The 17,430-nt window shown below is 36.6% G+C and overlaps 1 protein-coding gene across 1 annotated transcript in view; it reads right to left on the reverse strand.

The window, feature by feature from the left end:
* Window positions 1–17,430, reverse strand: part of SYNE1 (spectrin repeat containing nuclear envelope protein 1) — a 276,957-nt gene that overhangs the window by 87,348 nt on the left and 172,179 nt on the right. Inside the window, exons 91-96 of the mRNA XM_067293579.1 lie at window positions 17,086–17,226; window positions 10,454–10,621; window positions 9,498–9,659; window positions 7,151–7,345; window positions 5,407–5,580; window positions 3,267–3,458 (exon numbers count right to left, since the gene is read on the reverse strand). Coding sequence (XP_067149680.1) covers window positions 3,267–3,458; window positions 5,407–5,580; window positions 7,151–7,345; window positions 9,498–9,659; window positions 10,454–10,621; window positions 17,086–17,226 — 1,032 coding nt within the window. The remainder of the gene's footprint in view (window positions 1–3,266; window positions 3,459–5,406; window positions 5,581–7,150; window positions 7,346–9,497; window positions 9,660–10,453; window positions 10,622–17,085; window positions 17,227–17,430) is intronic.

Consider the following 17,430-nt stretch of genomic DNA (forward strand, 5'->3'; position numbering starts at 1 on the left):
GCTCACATTAGATGTCAGATTTTGATTCTGGGGCAGCAAGGAGTGTATTGGAGTTGAAAGGACTGATTAAGTATTAAAGGATATGAACTGTAAGAGGACCAAAACCACCTAAGCATGTTTCCTGAGCTGGAAGGAATGATTAGCCCTTGCTCTGTGAGACAGGTTTGTTCCACTCTGGATGAGTTCTATGCAGATACTTTGCTTCACAGAACAACTTTCTAGCAAAGCCGATATGTTGTTGGAGTGTGAACAATGGCATTTATGGGATTTCAGACTGGTTAAAGAAAATGTCTTTTTTTTAATAGTTGATCACAATATTAGCATTAAATATTCCTGTAAAATATCATATTCTGGCTTATATCTCATATTAATTTTTTAAGAAACTTGCAAAGAATCTGGAATATTTATATCATTAACTGTAGATCTAATGTGAGGGGAAAAAATATCTACAATTTTAATTGCTATTAAAAAAAGAGAAAAAATAAAATCTTTTTGTAAGTTGTAAAAACATCTGTTTCATTTTATATGTAACAATAGTTCAACCTGTAGATCCCACTAGAGAAGGATCTCTAGTTTATCTGGATAGGCTGATTGATTTTAGTTAGATTTTGAGTCTTCTCTTCTCTGGGAAGAAGGTTTAGAAGCTGGAATATTGGGGTTATAGTGACTAAGATAAATAGCAGTCCATTGGTTCCTATAATAGGAAAGAATGTTAAACGCTTGTGGGATTTGTGGGTGCAACAATGTTTTGCAAACACGCTATTGCACATACTTTTTAGAACAAAACTATTTGTGAACCAGATTTTATCATTCTCAAATCACAGAATACAAGTCTGAAGAATACACTTGCATTTTCATTCCAATAATATCTGAAAGAACTTTATTAATTTTCCTTTAAATACCCAGGGAATCAAAAGCTTGAAGTTTTCTTTCCTGGCAGCATGGAAATAACTGGAAAATCCCTGAAGAAAAATGATGACAAAATGGATCTCTCAAAGGAACTCTGAACTTTATAAAACATATAGCAGGGAATGCAACTATGGAACTGAAGTTTTTTCCCCCCTTTTCAATAAAAATAAAGCAACAACATTAGCTTTTTTAATGCAAAATCCATTCTACTTCTTTGTTTCATAAGAAGTCATTTTTATTGTCCCTAAGTCAGAGATGTTAGAAGATAACTGTACAATATAATGTTTTGTATATTTCAAAGTACTTGCACAATGCAGTTTGTACAAACTGTACAAACGCAGTTTGGAAATCTCCTTGAGTATCTTGCTCATTATTTTCACTGATTTATTTTATGAATAAAGGAGCTGGTCTCCAAATAATTCACTTTTTCCAGATCTTTAATGACAGGTGCAGTTAGAAGGAAAACTGAAGTTGCTGCGAGGGAGGCATAGAATCTGCCACTGGCTCCTAAAAAAGCCTTGTGTCGCAGGGATAACAGATCTGCCGAAATACTGCTTGAAGGAAAATAATAGCAGAGCCTTTACAATGGGAGGATCCTTCTTTTCCTGGGCGCAGGTTGCTCTATGCCTCTGGGCAATTACAAGGTTCCTAGTACATCTCGAGAGAAGTAAAAGTCTGTGTTTCTTACTTTATGAGCAAAAAGTGCATTTAGTGTTTCCTGTTTTTCAGAGTTAATAATGGCAGAGGTTAATGTTCCCCAAGTATATTTTAGGCCCTCTGATGCTCTGAGCATTGGTCTGTAAGAAATACTTCATGCCTGATTATTTGGAAAAAGACATTATAATAAGAGGGACATCAATTCAGGAAGGGAAAAGTTATATTAGATTTTTCTAGCTATTTGGAATATGAAATTATTATAAAATTTAGTAAAATAACCTTTTCTGATCTGACGAGCACTTTGAATTTCTGATATGAAAATGCAGATGTTATACTGCCTAAAGCTATTTTCTTTCATAACCTGAAAGTGAAGTCCAAAAAATGCTTGCAATTTGTAAAGAGGTGTACACTGTAAAATAAATTTAAATTTTGTATGCATGTAGTACCTTAAGCAATTAATACTCTACATGTGGAAATTTTGTTGTTATTTTAGACATTAGAAAAGCATCCCAAAATCTATTTTAAAAGTTTCAGTAAATTAGATCACACCATCTTATTTTAAAATGCAGAATGCAATGTCTGACATGCCTTTGCACTTTGCAAGTAATATATCCCAATAAAGCATTATATGCCTGCATGTTTTTGATAATACTTTTCATTTGCCTAATCATGAGGTTTAATATGCAAGAATAACATTAATGATAAACTGAGACAAACAACTTCTTTCCTCCCCAAACCTGTTATTATTCTTGGGCCAAAATATTAAACACATTGGATACTTACTTAGCTGCAATAGCTATAAATACCTGGGATTTTTCTTTTTCTTTTTTTTTTTTTGGTGAAGCTATGATATGTTTTACTATGACCATTGGACTAAAAATAGTTTTTAGCACGCTAAGTGACCTTTCATGATAACCTCTTGGTAGACTTTAATCTGCATTACAAGCTAGAAATCTTTGAAGCTTATCATGTTTAATTTGCACAGCAAAGCCCGGAGAAGAGGTAAAAGAAAAGAGAGGGTGGGGGGAAATCACAGCAGAACAAGAAAATTCAAAGCCAGTCAGTCACATTACATGGTTGAGTTTCTTGTGTGTATTCAGTTCTCCATATGCTAGTTCAGCCTAAAGAATGAATAAAACAACTGTTAAACAAAATTAACTAGTGGCAATAAGTAAAGCAATACTGCTAGGAATATAATCCTGGAGATTAAATATGTGTTTTTATAGAATATTTTGTTTAGTTTAATGACGCCACTGCTTATTCGCCATATTTTAAAATGTTATCCATTAGCTGTGGTTGTGTCTGCTGTATGTGAGGAAATACGTATTTAGGACTGTTCTATTGTTGGGCGGAAGGGGGGACCTGCACTAAAACACATCAATCTATGAGGACTGGGAACAGGAGGAGAGTATATTCAGACCAAGATAATCATCTGTCTACTAGATTACTGACCTTTCAATGAAGATAGTGAGGTGAAGTCAGTGCTACCACAAAATGGTGCTGTTAACCTTGAAAGTAATAAGCTAAAGCTTGCTAGGCAACTCAGTATTTTGGAGTGCAATTCCATTTATTAATTAAATATGAACAGATTAAATTATAACTGTAAAATATTTTTAACACCTTTTCTGAGTTGCCAAAACCTTCTATGAAAATCCCCCAATGCTTGCCCACTATGAAGTCAATTGCAAAGAGGCACTTACCTGAATGTTGATCTGTTTATCATGCAGCACTCTCTGCAGCTCCAGAAGGCTGCCCTTCAGCGTCCTGAGCTTCGCTGCCAGCTGCTCTGCCTCATCCTTGGTGTGAGCTTTACCCTCCATAAGCAAGTTCTCGTTGTGCACAGACAGCTCAGACAAGGCTACCACCTTCTGCTCTATCTCAACCAGCATGTTCTGCAGCAGCAAAAACAAAGACGCAAATTCATACATTTTCCAGCATCTGTCACACTTTCTGGCAAAGAGACCTGCGGCCTACCTCACCTTCTGCCAAGCTAATGGCAAGCTAGATTTTCATTGCTTTGCTTTCCAGTCCCTTCCAGAGTCATTAGGAATAGGCTTGCAAACTTTTGCATTTGTCATTTTTGTTTGCAACCTTTTTCAAAAAAGGAAAGTGAAAAGTTATTAGAAACAAAGGATTTGTTGTAGAGGAGATGCTCTTTATTTGCACATTAATGGTAACTGTTGCTAAGATGCTAGACTCTGACATCCAAAATGACAAGAAACAGAGCGCACAGAGCTAGTTACTTCTTTCCTCTTCCGTGTATATCCAGTGAAGTCCTTCCTACCTCCTCCTATGTGTTGCTCTGCCTGCACTGATAAGCTTCTCTTCTCACTATTTGCTCTTCCTGATTGGTGCATGATGGACTTAAGGATTTCTGTATAATCCTCTTTAGTCTAAAGAGAGACTTAAGTGACAAATCTCTGGCATGTTTATTTTCAAAGGCTACTGTCTTAATGTTCCTTTAATTACCTATGTATTACAGACATGAGGCATATTCTGATATTCCACATTAGAAGTCCAAATGATTCCTGCTCAGAAACCTGGCCTGATATCAGTTGTTTTCATTTCCATAGCATCTGTCAAGTATAAACTTAGAAATGTTGCTCTTTAAAGAATGTGTGCATGATAAGATGGGCAGAGCCTCTAAAAAGTGGAAAAAATTAGTGGTTTATTTAGAAAAATATACTGTACTAAGATTTTAAGGATCAGAAAATTAATTGCTTGAACAGCCTTAATAACTTTTCCACAGAGTTAACTATTCTTTTCTATACTGAGATTCCTACAGGTTATATTAAAAAAAATACTGCTTTGTTTAAGTTCACAGGGTTTATCTATATAAAACAAACAGCTTTCAAGGACATGCAAAGAAAGAATATTTGAGACTGAACAGACTGAAAATTCCAATAGTGAAGCAGTGTCACAACATGGAAACATAACTAGATTCTGTTATATATACGCTTTTTAATTCAGGGAACTTGTATGAAACTCAATTCTCATTTATCCTGAATTAGTTGAGATCCTCATTAGTTAGTTTGAGAAGAGGGGACTCTTCTGTTCTTTGTCTCTCTTGTTTCTGTTTTTTTTTTTAATCATGATCATGCAGAATTCTAAACTCTCTTTTAAAAGTGGAAAACCCCCAGTAAATTGGGAATCTGGATGTTATGGCTGATCTTGTTAATAAAAGTATATGCAATTACTACTGTTGCTACAAAATATATTTCCTCAATTGTTTTGTATCCTGAGTTGATTAATATTAAAATCATAAATATAATAAATGCTGATGATTAAACTTTACTTTTGAATCTGGGAAGGGATTATTCCTGAAGAAAACATAACACTGTCCCAGTCACCACTGCTTAGTAGGATTGTGTTCTTTAGCTGGAAAGGGAGGAGTAGAAAAGTACAGTGCAGGTGTTCTCATTTGTGCAAGTGAGCTGTTCAACAACTCTGCATCTCCAGCTTAGGTGGAGCAGAAACAGTAAGTGCGGCAAATATACCACCTTTAAAACAAAACAAACAGCCGCCTTAAAGGTTATAGAGCTTTGAACTTTCCTGCAATCAGGGTATCTTGTTTTCCTACTGTTATGTGTATGTATTCTTTCTAAAGTCCTGTTTGTAATCTTTTAATAAGAAATGAAGAACACACAGCTGATGAAGCTAACTGAGCATACGTAGGATGCTCAGGAGATCAGAAACCTCTCCCCCACTAAGAAGCTGGCCCAACCAGCTCATTAATGGTTTTAACATTAATGCTCCATATTTGCTCCATTTTTGTCTTTGCATTCAGATAAAGCTATGTCTATCCTGTTCATCTAAACATTATGGGACTGATAATCTTACCTGGCAGTCTAGCAGCTGAGCTTCCATGTCCATAGGTTCCTCAGCAGTAACCAAGGCTGTGTCCAGCGTAGCTTTGGTATTGAGTAGCCAATGATCAAGCTCATCGGCTTCACAGCGGTATCTTTGAAGGGCTTGCTCTTGCCGCTGTTCTTCCAGCTGCTCATTCAATTTTTCCTAGAGGTACAAATTATGACTTTTTTTTTCTTATTTTTAAGAAATATAGGCTAAAATAGTCACTTTTAAATTTTTTCCCATCTCTGTCTCTCACAACTTCTATACAACACTTTTTAAGCCAAAATATACCTTTTCTTTCATAAGTTGGAAAACTTTACAAAATGTTATTGTTTTCAGTGAAACATTTTTTCTGGCAAGTGGAGTTAAGGTAAATTGTTTTTATCAGTTAAGGTAAATTGTGATACTTCTACTTACTTCAGTAGACCTTACTTCAGTATACCTTCAGTATAACCTTCGTAAGGTGAGATCTTTTCTGCCCCCTCTTGCTGCTCTTCTTGTGGGTCTGCCCACACCCTGATTCAGTTCAGTCAGCTAGCACAAAACTGTTCACTTAGGGAGAAAGAAGCATGGGGACACAGAGCTGGGAGAGGGCTGCAGGAAAGGGAGAGCAGCCTTGCCTTTTTTGGCAGCAGCAAGCTGTTAGATAGCCTTAGCCTCTCTCAGGAGACTTCAATCTTTGCCATGGCTTCTGTTCACAAACTCACCTTACAGATCTGAGCTAAGACACACTGCTGTTAAGAGGCTATTAAAAATGCTGTTAAAAATCTTTCCATTTACTTGCGTGAGCCAAGTATATGTACAGTATGCAAATTCAGACCTGTACATGCAGGGTAAATCCTAGACGCAGGAAAATGTTTGGACAGGTTTTGTGAATGTTTAATTTTAAATTAATTTTTAATTTAAATATAATGTTTAATTTAAAATTAATGACTGCACGTTAGAGTAATTTATAGAATAATGTTAGCTGTTAAGTATCTCAGCTAAATAATGAAGAATTTAATGGTACTCAAGTTCTCATTATTTAATTTAGGCTTACAGAAATAAAACAATATTGCTAATCCATGCACTTAGCAGGAGGACATTTTCATTACCTATTCTGTCAGAATTTCTACATTTACATCCCTGAAGTTTTCTGGAAGATTTTGCTCTCAGAAATGAAAGCAATACAGAGTATAGGTCAATATTGTCTATATATCACACTTATGTTTCTTGGCGTAATGCCCGGATACTGGGGGGTGATACTTGTGCTATTATATCAAAGTAATTATCAGAATCTTAACCATATTTAAGAGCATTATTTGACTCATGCTTTATTTTAAACTTATTACTTATTACTGCAATCAAGAAGGTTAAGGGGTCCTGTATAACATTACCTTAATATTTGCATTCCGTATTTCTTCTATGGAGGACAAGGAATACCACGGGAATAAAGAATATATTGAGGAAATGTCAATCTGAGTATTTAAAAAATTAAAGGAGCTTAAATATGACTGCTGAGCAGTGCATTTCTAAATTCCTTCTGGTTACTTATCACTTGGCAATTAGAAGTGGGACTGGCTAAAAAAGAAGAATACTGTATTGATAAAAGCGGTTGTGAGAAATTAGCAGAACTGAAAATGACTTATTTATATTAGAAGCATTCAAGAGTGACTGGCTAAGGACTTGCTGAAAGTGACTCTCAAAATCTGAAGTCTGATTCAAAAACCCACTTCTATGTTTTTTTCTGTACCTCTAATAGCTGTCGTTTTCCGGATGCTTTCATTCGAATCGTGGCCATTCGCTCTGCCAAGACTGTGAGAGTGGACTGCAATGCCAGCTGATCAGCAGCTTCTGTATCCAGTGATTCTGAAACCAGCTCCTGTGCTAATGATGTTTGAAGCTCACTGATTTCTTCTTGTAACATTAGAATCTCATCCATCAAAGCCTATTTCAGAATGTGAGCAAAGAAACTAGTTGTTTCATTTACTTGTGAGAAGAAAGTGTATAAGAAGCTATATTTGTACTACAAAAGTGAAGATGACAATGCTCCAAGGGAGCATAAAGAACACCACAGTGCAACATATCACTACTTGTTAGTCTCAGGATTCAGAAGGCCTGAATCTTGCCTTTGGATACTTAGGCTAAGATCATGCATCTGCTAACTGAAATATGGATTCCATTACTCATCTTGAATTTCAAACATATCACCAAAATAAATTTGTGAAAAATATTATACATACAAGCTTATTCTTCCAACAAACTTCTGTGACTTTTCTGGAGGGTATTCTAACAGACATACAGAAGATGTGAGTATGTGAAATACGGCAATGACTTAGGAGCAGCCAGAAACTTACTGACTGGACAAAGACCATCCAACGATATAAACAAACATCTAGAGAGTAACTTAAAGAGAAATTCCTATGAAAATTCTTATCCTAGAAATCAGTCTCCAAGATACCTAAGAAAGGCTGTTGCATTACCAGTCTCTTAGAACAGATCCTGTCATAACTGTTCCAGACAGTACATACACACTGGATGTACAGGACTTCATGCATTACTACAAAAGTCAATTGTTATCCTTCTCAATCCACAAAGTTCCTACTGAAATGAGAACTGGCCCCACCAGATAGTTTCAGGCTTTGATGATAACACCCTGAACATATGTCAGATAGGTTATGTGATAAGAGCCATTTAGACAAGCTTGCAGCTGTATTCTGGATCCGAGTATTACCCTGAGTCTAGTTTCCAATGTCTGGAGCAAGAGAATGGCCACAGCTCAGTTTAAATAATGTCTTTTGACTGATCATGATTAAAGTATTTCCCATTACAATGCACTATATCAGGGAGTCTTCTGTAATATGTTGGTTTTTTTGTTAGAAGAATATGTAGACCAACAGCAAAACCAGCATCTAACACCAGATCTTTTACACCATGATTTTCTAAATATACTTTGGTGAAACTCTCTATCTATAAATATTTGAAGGTGAAAACTGTGCAAAATATACCAAAGAAAAGATCTGATCTTACAATTTCTTTGCAAACATAGTGAAAAGGAAAACAAATTAAATCAAGGTGAAAAGCTTAGTCCACACTTTTTCCTATTTAATAAAGTGATGATATCAAGACAATTTTGAAATAAAATAATGGCTCAGTGTTTTAACTACACATGTAATGATGATTGAGACCTGTGGTGGTTGTATCTTCCTATATGCATCTTGCCTATATGGATTACAGAGAGATAGTGTTACCTCTCTGAAATCCTCCCTGTGTGTTCTCTGCATTCTGAAGATGAGTATCTGCTCGTGAAATAATCCATTTGTATTTTAGTGAATGCAGAACTTTTTTTTAGCTTGAAACTGTGAATATCCAGGAATGAAGCCTTGAAAATTGAATCAGAAATGGAAAATCTTTCTTCTAATAGTCTAGGTTGATACAGTATATTTCAACTTAATATTATGCCTTCTTTATTTGTCATAAATACTGATATTAAAAATCTGAAGAGGGAAACCTGCTTTATGAATACAACAACAGCATTTTACCTTGAATAGTTACTACACTCTCTTCATGAGAGTATAGTAAAAAAATGATTCAGAGCATGATTTCTCAAGAACTCTTTTTGGAGGGCATTTTATTGTGTATTTTGGTTTGTTTTGTTTAAGAAGGCAAAGATTGAATTTAGATCCTTTTAAAATGCCTCAGTAGTAGTTATAGTCTTAGTCAGTAAATTTGGGCACATCAGAAATAGTCAAATAAAGGCTGATAGCAATGATGCTGCACAGCATGTCAGCCAGCCACTAGTGTAGGTGTCTCTGAGCACAACCTTTGACAAAAGATTTTGCTGAAAATCTTGATTGGTCAAACTGCCTTATGATCTAGTTTACCTTTTTGAAAGGCTCCTTTTTAAAGGAAACCCTGTTATACCAACTCTAGAAGAGCAAGAAGTCCAAAAGGAAAGACATACAGTTAAAGGAAAAAGTTCAGATAGCTTCTGCATTATTTTGAGGCATCCAGTGATGAAGGCTGCCATTATCTAACAAAAGAGAGAAATAAATCTACAGGTACTGCATGCTCTCCCTCTCTCACATGTAAGTTTTTACCTGATGTTCAGCCATCTGGCTCTCTGGGCTCTTGCCTGGTTCCAGACTTTCATTTAGTTTGATCTCAGTGGTCTCCATTTTTGTGGATATAGACTGGAGCGTGTCTTGATATTTCTGTTGACGCTCAAGAGCTTCATAGAGAGTGCGCTGCTTTTCACTGATCTGAAGAGAAATGGAAGCTATAAATTCTGACTTCTGATACAGGATTTGCTCTTTCTTCTCCCCTCCTTCATACATCCCTAAACTTTTGCAACTGAAACCAAAAACTTGTAACATCAGTTTTAAAAAGTATAAATTATATAGCAAAACAGTCACACTAACAATATTTCTCTGTTTAAACACCATCAGTCAAATTCTAGGTTCTCTGACTGAAAAAAGACACTTTCATAAGCAGGAAAAACCCAAGCACATTCTTACACCTTGCTCTAGGCTGTATGCACTCACACACATAGGTGCCTGTGCATAATTTGCTAGAAGCATAGTTCCTAATGCCCCATAATTGCTACTGTGCCTCTGCAAAGAATCACAATTAATAGCATGCAATCAAAACTTTGGCCATCGTCATACATCACTGAATAATTATGCTGCACTAATATGCATAAATGTGTTAAGTATACCCAGTATTTCCCAGAAACTGGATCCTTGATTGTTTTTGCCAACTCATCCAGTATGCATTGATTTGTGTGTTAAGTTATGGAATATAGTCTGACAACAGTTAACGTTTCTGAACGCAACTATCAGAATAAGTGATTTTTACTTTTTCTTACTGGGGGTTCACACTATACAGACTTTCAAAAAAAATAACAAAGCCACTGTCATATAATATTGCAACTGACAAATATTGTTGCCCCCAGAAAACCAAGAAGCACAAAGAAGAATATTAGCTGAGCATGTTTTTTACATTTTATTCCTTACAAGCTAGCCAATCATCTTGATCTCTTCCAATGAAGACTTACCACATTCTTCAGTGTTTCCCAGGAACGCTGCAAATCATCCAGTTTGGCACTAGCAGCTGACTCTAAGCCTGGCTCGTAGAACTCCTGGGTGGCTGAAGTGCTGGGTTGAATTTTAGCAGCTTCTGTCTGCAACTGTTCAGCAGATAAGGCTTGGTAATAAGCAATGTCCTACAAGCATGAAGCACATTATTGCACTTTCAAAATGAAAGATACTGCATAAGAACATTCCCCTACACACTGCTCCATTGCATATGTCCGTATATATACCAGGCTTTGACTCTTTATGCCTTTTCTTGCTTAAAAAAAAAAGAAAAAAAAAGAAAAAAAACCACCAAGAAACCTCCAGACAACACAGCTAATAAATATTTAAAAGTAGTACGCTCAGTATGGTTTGGAGCTTTATTGTGATGAAGAAAGTGGATGAACTTTTTCATGTTCAGGATGAGTATAAGCAGGGAGGCTTAGGAGGCAACTGTGGACAGATGTGGAAAGGCTGGGCCGGAAGCGCTCAAACTGGGCAGTCACAACTCTAAATGGGGGAAACCCATCACAACAGATGGGGCTTATGGTATTGTAGGTGGCAAAGAATATAGCTCTAATGCTGCTACCAGAAAGAGGGCAAAAGTAGAACGAAAAAAGAAGATTTTGAAGAGCTAGTTAACGAGGCAAGAAAGAGAATTAAACACTGGCTTATGATAAGCCCTTAAACAGGTGTTGTCAACTGTCTCACAAGTATGAGAGTGGGCACAGGAGCCAAAAGTGCCTAGGAAAATAGGCATATGATCAAATTACCCTTGAACAATTTAGTGTGCAAACCCATTCTCATCCGAAATTGTTTACTTAATGCATGGAGACAGTGACATAATTAAAGATCTACAGAAAATATACAATTAAAGAAACGTGCACAGCGTCTGCATTCAAGTCAGGAAAACAGATGATGACAGGAACTATTAAAAATTGAAACTACGTATGACAGCAGACATGCATTTATTTGGAGAATGATTAATACTGCAAACTTCCTTCTTCTCACTCAGTTGCCCCAGTAGTAAATGAGGCTCCAGATCACGTGATGCACCAGTTGTTGTCCACGTTCTCTCAATCATTTTGAAATTGAAAGTGCTCCTGGTGAGAGCTTTAAGACACCATTTTGCTGCCAATGAATTCAGTAAGAATTTTTTTACTGATTTCTGTTAGGGTGGACCAGACCTCCTTTCAGACATTGATAACCATGGTTTCAATTCTAATTTGTGAATTAAAAAAGTTGCCCAGAATTTACTGGCAAGTGTATTTGTGTTCAGGAGAATCATCCTCCAGTGACTGCAAATTTCTCAAATTTCTTCTTTCCTGACCCCATATAACAGGAAGGAAAATCCACCCATGAGACTGAGATAAGAGAAAGTGCCTTTTGCTTAGGACTTACAGAGCCCATAAAGCTGCACTGCAAATATAGGAGATACTGCCCTATACGTGAGGGAGGGTGGGATAGGGATTTCATATGCTACCACTGAAGATCTTTTTGTGACCTCTTCATTTTTCAAAAGCATTATTTAGCAGATAAGCCCTAAAAATAATTAAATAAAATACAGACCCACATTGTGTGCTCAATTTGTTATCCTTTGAGGAATTCATAGCCATTGTAACATACTTTGTTCAGTGCTTACTGGGGTTAGTTTTTCTTAGCTCATGAGAATTTTTGGAAGTGAAATTTATTGTGTTCATTTGAAAACTGTATAGAAAAGTATGGATTGATAAATAAGGGCCTAACGAATCAGTGGGATCCAAAGAAGGCCACAGTTCACTGTTGCCAAAAGATGTTTTTGGTAAAATGAGTTAGTCCTATTAATTTTAAAAGAATTCATTTTATTGTAATGGAATACTGATGCAGCTTCCTTCTTTAACACATGTGAGCTTAGACTACCTGCAAAAGAGGCTTTGTTTTTTTTCAGCTTACAAGACTGTAGCTGAAATTTGGAATACTGAATTACAGGAACAACTCATTTTTGAATCTGAAATGAAGGGCTTAATGTTTGCTTGAATAACTGGTTAGAGAACAGAAAGGGAAAGAAAAGGAACCCCCCTGCCCTCATCCCCAGAGACTGAGATTCCCTAAATTAAGCTAAGTTTCATTATATTTCTAAACTGTATTCTCAGAACCCCGTGGACATTTATCCACATCAAACACTCAAACATTTTAATTATGACTCTGTGTGTGTGTGTGCACAGATGTTTAAAAGTTAGGTACTAAACATGACTGGTTTTGAGGTACCAGAGCCTCCAGTGGAATCAGGTTCCTAATTTGGAGCAGAATCTTTATTTCCCAGCGTTATTTCTATATGCTACGCAATATCATAAGTGAACGAAAAACAAACAGTTCTGGGAAAAGTGTGTAGAAACCAGGTCACTCCCCAGGCCAGTAACCACATTCACATTTTTGCCATCTCTTTCTAACCAAATCCTCTGAATTCTGCTGTTTGATTCAGCTTTGGCAGGAAGGAATACAGAAAGCACATCTGTCCCAGAAAATAGCCTATTACCATTGGCTGGACAGATATGACTTTTAATTTCCCCCAGAGAGTGAAGAGACTTGAGTTCAGGTTATCTGCTTCTGGTATGAACATTTTAACGATTAAGGTGCTATTCATAGGCCACCACTGATATTTTAAAGGGAGTTGGTAGCCAACAGTGTATTTTACAACCAGCTCAGTCACCCATCTTTACTGAAAATGCCTGGAAAAGTCAGTTTCTCTGGAGAAATAGAGAACCCCAGAATGGACGGCACACATCAAGCTGTCCAAATCTGTCAAATCAGATGCTTTTTCAAAGGCAATTCTCAGATAACTTAAACATTAAAATAGGAACGTGCTTATGATGTTCAGGAACCAATAATGGTTAGGTAACAGCTTACCCATATTCAAGACAGCAGCTTCAGGGCTTTTGACTCTGCCTTTCCAGGTCATGGTGAAAAACTGCACTGGTGCAGGCAACTTCTCAGTTTTCCTAGTCTACACTTAGTATCCATGCCTCAGCTAGTCCCCTCTCAAGGCCAAAAGAAAAGTTGTGCTTATGAGACTCCTTAATTGTGGTTTCTAGAATAAAGAGCTTGCTCTTACGGAGAGGGGAAAGCAACCCCCCCCCCCCCTTCAAGTACTCTCTCATCTACCCCTCTTTCAACTACTTTTTGGAGTATACAGCTTGGCAGTTCAGTGGTGAATAAGAAAACTGAAGGTAATTCCTTTTCAGCAGGGATTTCATGCTGATAGTGTGAATCCAGATGTTCTTAAACATAACTGTTTTGTTCCCCCTACACAGGCCCGAAAGTCTCATTCCCTCTTTTCCTCTTATGAAAATCAGCCAATGAGCAGTACTCAAGCTTTGTTGTTAGGATGTATTTAGATTTCAAAAGATATCTAAAGAAGGGCTGTTGTGGTCTACATGCATTTTCATAAGGGAAGGAGAAAGAATGATTTTTAAGTATGCTGTGTACAAGGAGATAGAAAGACATTAAACAGTGACCCAGTGCTGAAACACAAGATCAGCTGTGGCCTCCAAGGCTTTGTGGCAACACTTCAGCTTTCCCAGTTCTCTCTGGAAAATTTCTCTGCATTGCATATCTAGAAAATAGTTCTTTAAAAAGTGTGCTAAATTTTAATTAAGTGTATCTCTGGGTAAGTGTGAGAAATTTTAGCTCCAGGGGATTTTCATTTAGTACTGCAGCCCAGCTGAAGTGCTGATATAATAAATATTTTGCATTCATACCACAACATACAAAGTATTAATTCAGAAAAAGGCTTCTTTTTTAAAACAGCATACACAAACAACGTTAGCAACTCCTTCTGTGATATGCTGTGTGCCTTCAGTGGAGACAAAAACATCTCCCATTTTCATTTATTTCAGAGGAAGCTTGGAATATTTGCTTGTTCCAGTATCTGCTGGATATAGCGAGCAAGTGGTATATTGGAAAAGGCAAAAAGAAACAAACAACCCGGGCAACTGTTTCTTTATAACAGTGCTAGATTTGTCACTTTTTTGGGTTTTTTTTAAGTGGTCTTGTTTTAATCTATTTCAATATGTATAATCAGTAATTCTACTAATATGCAGTTGGCACCTGTTTTATATTTTCATTAGCTGTTAGCAATGTTGTAATAGTGCACAGATGTCTGAACTCAGACCAGCTACATTTGACCACTGCAAAATGTTAAGAAATCCCGATGGAAGCCTATAAAGAGATTAATAGGGATGAAACCGAAACAAACAACTCCCCCAAAACATCCCTAAAATGGATCTGTATAATTTGCCCTGGGAACTTGTACAGACTCTCTGAAATGCACTAAGCATATTTTTCTCTGGAAGGCAACTACCTCCCCATACTGAATTGACTAGGATGGCTATTTATTTCTGTAAGAATGGCCCATAATGGATTAGCACGCACAGAAGCACTCCTCCTTCCATTTTCCTTCTCCCTAATATCAGCTCTACAAGATTACCAATCAATGCTAGCCGTTAGCCACAATTATCCAAGTTGCTTCTGCTACCAGGCTGTCTGTCCACAAGCCCCCTCAAATTCATCCCAAAAGGAAGGAGAAGCAGCAACCATGTCTATTGTTTTAATGTAGAAAAATACCAATCTCTTTGTGAGCCCACATCTTTTTACCAGCTATGAAATATCTCCACTTTGACTTCTGTCTAGAAATAAAAAAATGGAGTTACTTTGTAAGAGCTTTTATATTTTTAAAGACTAGATTTATGTAATTCTCACTCCCTAGAGTTCCTGTTCACATATTTTTCTGGTATGTGGCAGGTGATATTCTTGCAAGAAATTACCTCTCTTAGCACTTTCTGCTTTGTTTTAAAAGTGTTTCCAAATTACTTTGTTGAGTTTTTTTTTTACTGAATATAGAATATTTTGACTTACATTTAAGCTCCTTAATTCACTGTTGTCTAGAAGTATTTACCAAATTTCTTTCCTGAGATGTACCTGGACACTCATCATGATCAGCACCAGCAGTTTCAAAGTTTCTTTATGTTTAATCTGGTATGAATGGGAACTTAAGCATTTTGTAAGTAAACCACTTGATTATGGAATGTTCTTCCACTTATTGTTTAGTAAGTGCAGCTCATTTCAACACTAACCACACTGAAGAAATTTTTATCTGTCAGTGTTTTAGACTACTGTAACACTAGCAAGCTTCTTTCTTTCAAAGATCTCTAAATGAAAGACATCATCTTTTTGTTGAATTTCTGCATAGTAAATCAGAGTATCTAAAGCTTGTGTTTTAATATCAGCTCATGGTGCAACAGCATCTTCATTGGATTTTCCTTAAATTATTTGAGTTACTGGAGTTAATAACCTGATTTTTCATTCTCAGAGGAATTTAATGAACTGACTCTACATCAAATTTGTTTATTAGGAAGCTAGTTATTCTTGTTCCTTTTAACTCTTCCACTTATTAAAATTGTCACAGGATTTTTGTGCTGAAATACGTAGCTGCCCTTCTACTGTACGTAAACTTTACTGTGAAATCTCTGATTATGTGAAGTGACAGAACACTAGAAAGATCTTTTTGATTCATTATATAATATTCTATTTTTACTGTCACAGAATTTGCCACTATTATTATTATCCTACCTTAATATTCCTTCTTATGCCAGTTCATGAAAAAGAATCAGTTTATATTAAGCAACTTCTATAGCACCCTGTGCTATAGAAGAATTGGTGGGAAACTTTGGAAGAATTGGTGGGAAACTTACTTGCCAGAACTTCTGTAATTCTACTCAGTCATGTAAAACAACACCACTGTACCTTTTAAGTTTGCAGTGCTCAATTTTGGAAACAGCCATAAATGCAAAAACAAATAAACACACCACCCAAGTCCCACAGCACGATGAACTCAGTGAAGTGGTGACTGCTCGTAAGGCTAACTTCTAAACTTCAGCTCAGCATTATATGTGTCCCTTTACGTGCATGATGCTCACAGTGCTGGTTTATTGCTCGCATTTTAATCAATGCTGGTGCACACTTGTTCCTACTAGAAGCGTTGCAGTTCTCAGTTTTGACTTAAAATGTAGCATAAGTGATTTCCCTGATTTGTCTCATTACTGCTTAAAATAGAGTATCACTGAAAGTAAGGAATGAACACTGTTCCTAAACAATACATGAAAATTAATACTTGCAATGGTATTAAGTGGAAGACATCATACTGTGGCTTCAATGCTACAATGACAATGGTACCATAAGACACATGCACCTGGACGTAATGCAGTGTTTTGTTATGGAGAGTACAAAATTGCCTTTTCTCTCAGGATGCAGGATGTCACTGAGTATCACTATGAAAATTAGACTATAAATAGAACAGACTAGTGACATGAAAGACTTTTGTAATCATAATTTTAAACTTATCTTAAAAATAGTGAATAGCTTTTTGTAATGCTGAATTTATACATTTTAGACTCATTAGCCAATATTTGTATTCATTCTGAATTAGAACCCGAGGGTTCAATTAGGCTAGGGCTTGAGATTCAGTTCCTCAGAGCTATAGATAAATATTATTTCAAAGGAAGAAATAAACCCCATATGGAATGGAACCATGCATGTCTCTGAGATAAAAGCTGAATGAATGCCAAGAGGAAGGTACCTGGTTAACAGAAGCATCTGTATTAGCCACAGGTGAAGGAGAGCGACAGGCAGGTGGAGAAGAAATTTCACTGTTGGTTCCCTCCTCCCCAGACTCCTCAGTGACAGGGGAGAGCAGTGTGTGACAGCGACCAGCAGTCATCTGCCACAGAAAAAGCAACATGAGAGCACAGGAAGAAGACCAGTCAGTTACCTCAGCTTAGGTTGGACTTAGATTGAGATCAACCCAAAAATTTAACACATGGCCACATGATATTATTTAGTCATCCTTCATGCTCTTATATTTAACAGCTTAAAAACCTGATGAATTAATAGTCATATTTACTTGTCATACTTCAGTATGAAC

The sequence above is a fragment of the Apteryx mantelli genome, chromosome 3 (genome assembly GCF_036417845.1).
Source record: "Apteryx mantelli isolate bAptMan1 chromosome 3, bAptMan1.hap1, whole genome shotgun sequence".
Lineage (NCBI taxonomy): Eukaryota > Metazoa > Chordata > Aves > Apterygiformes > Apterygidae > Apteryx > Apteryx mantelli.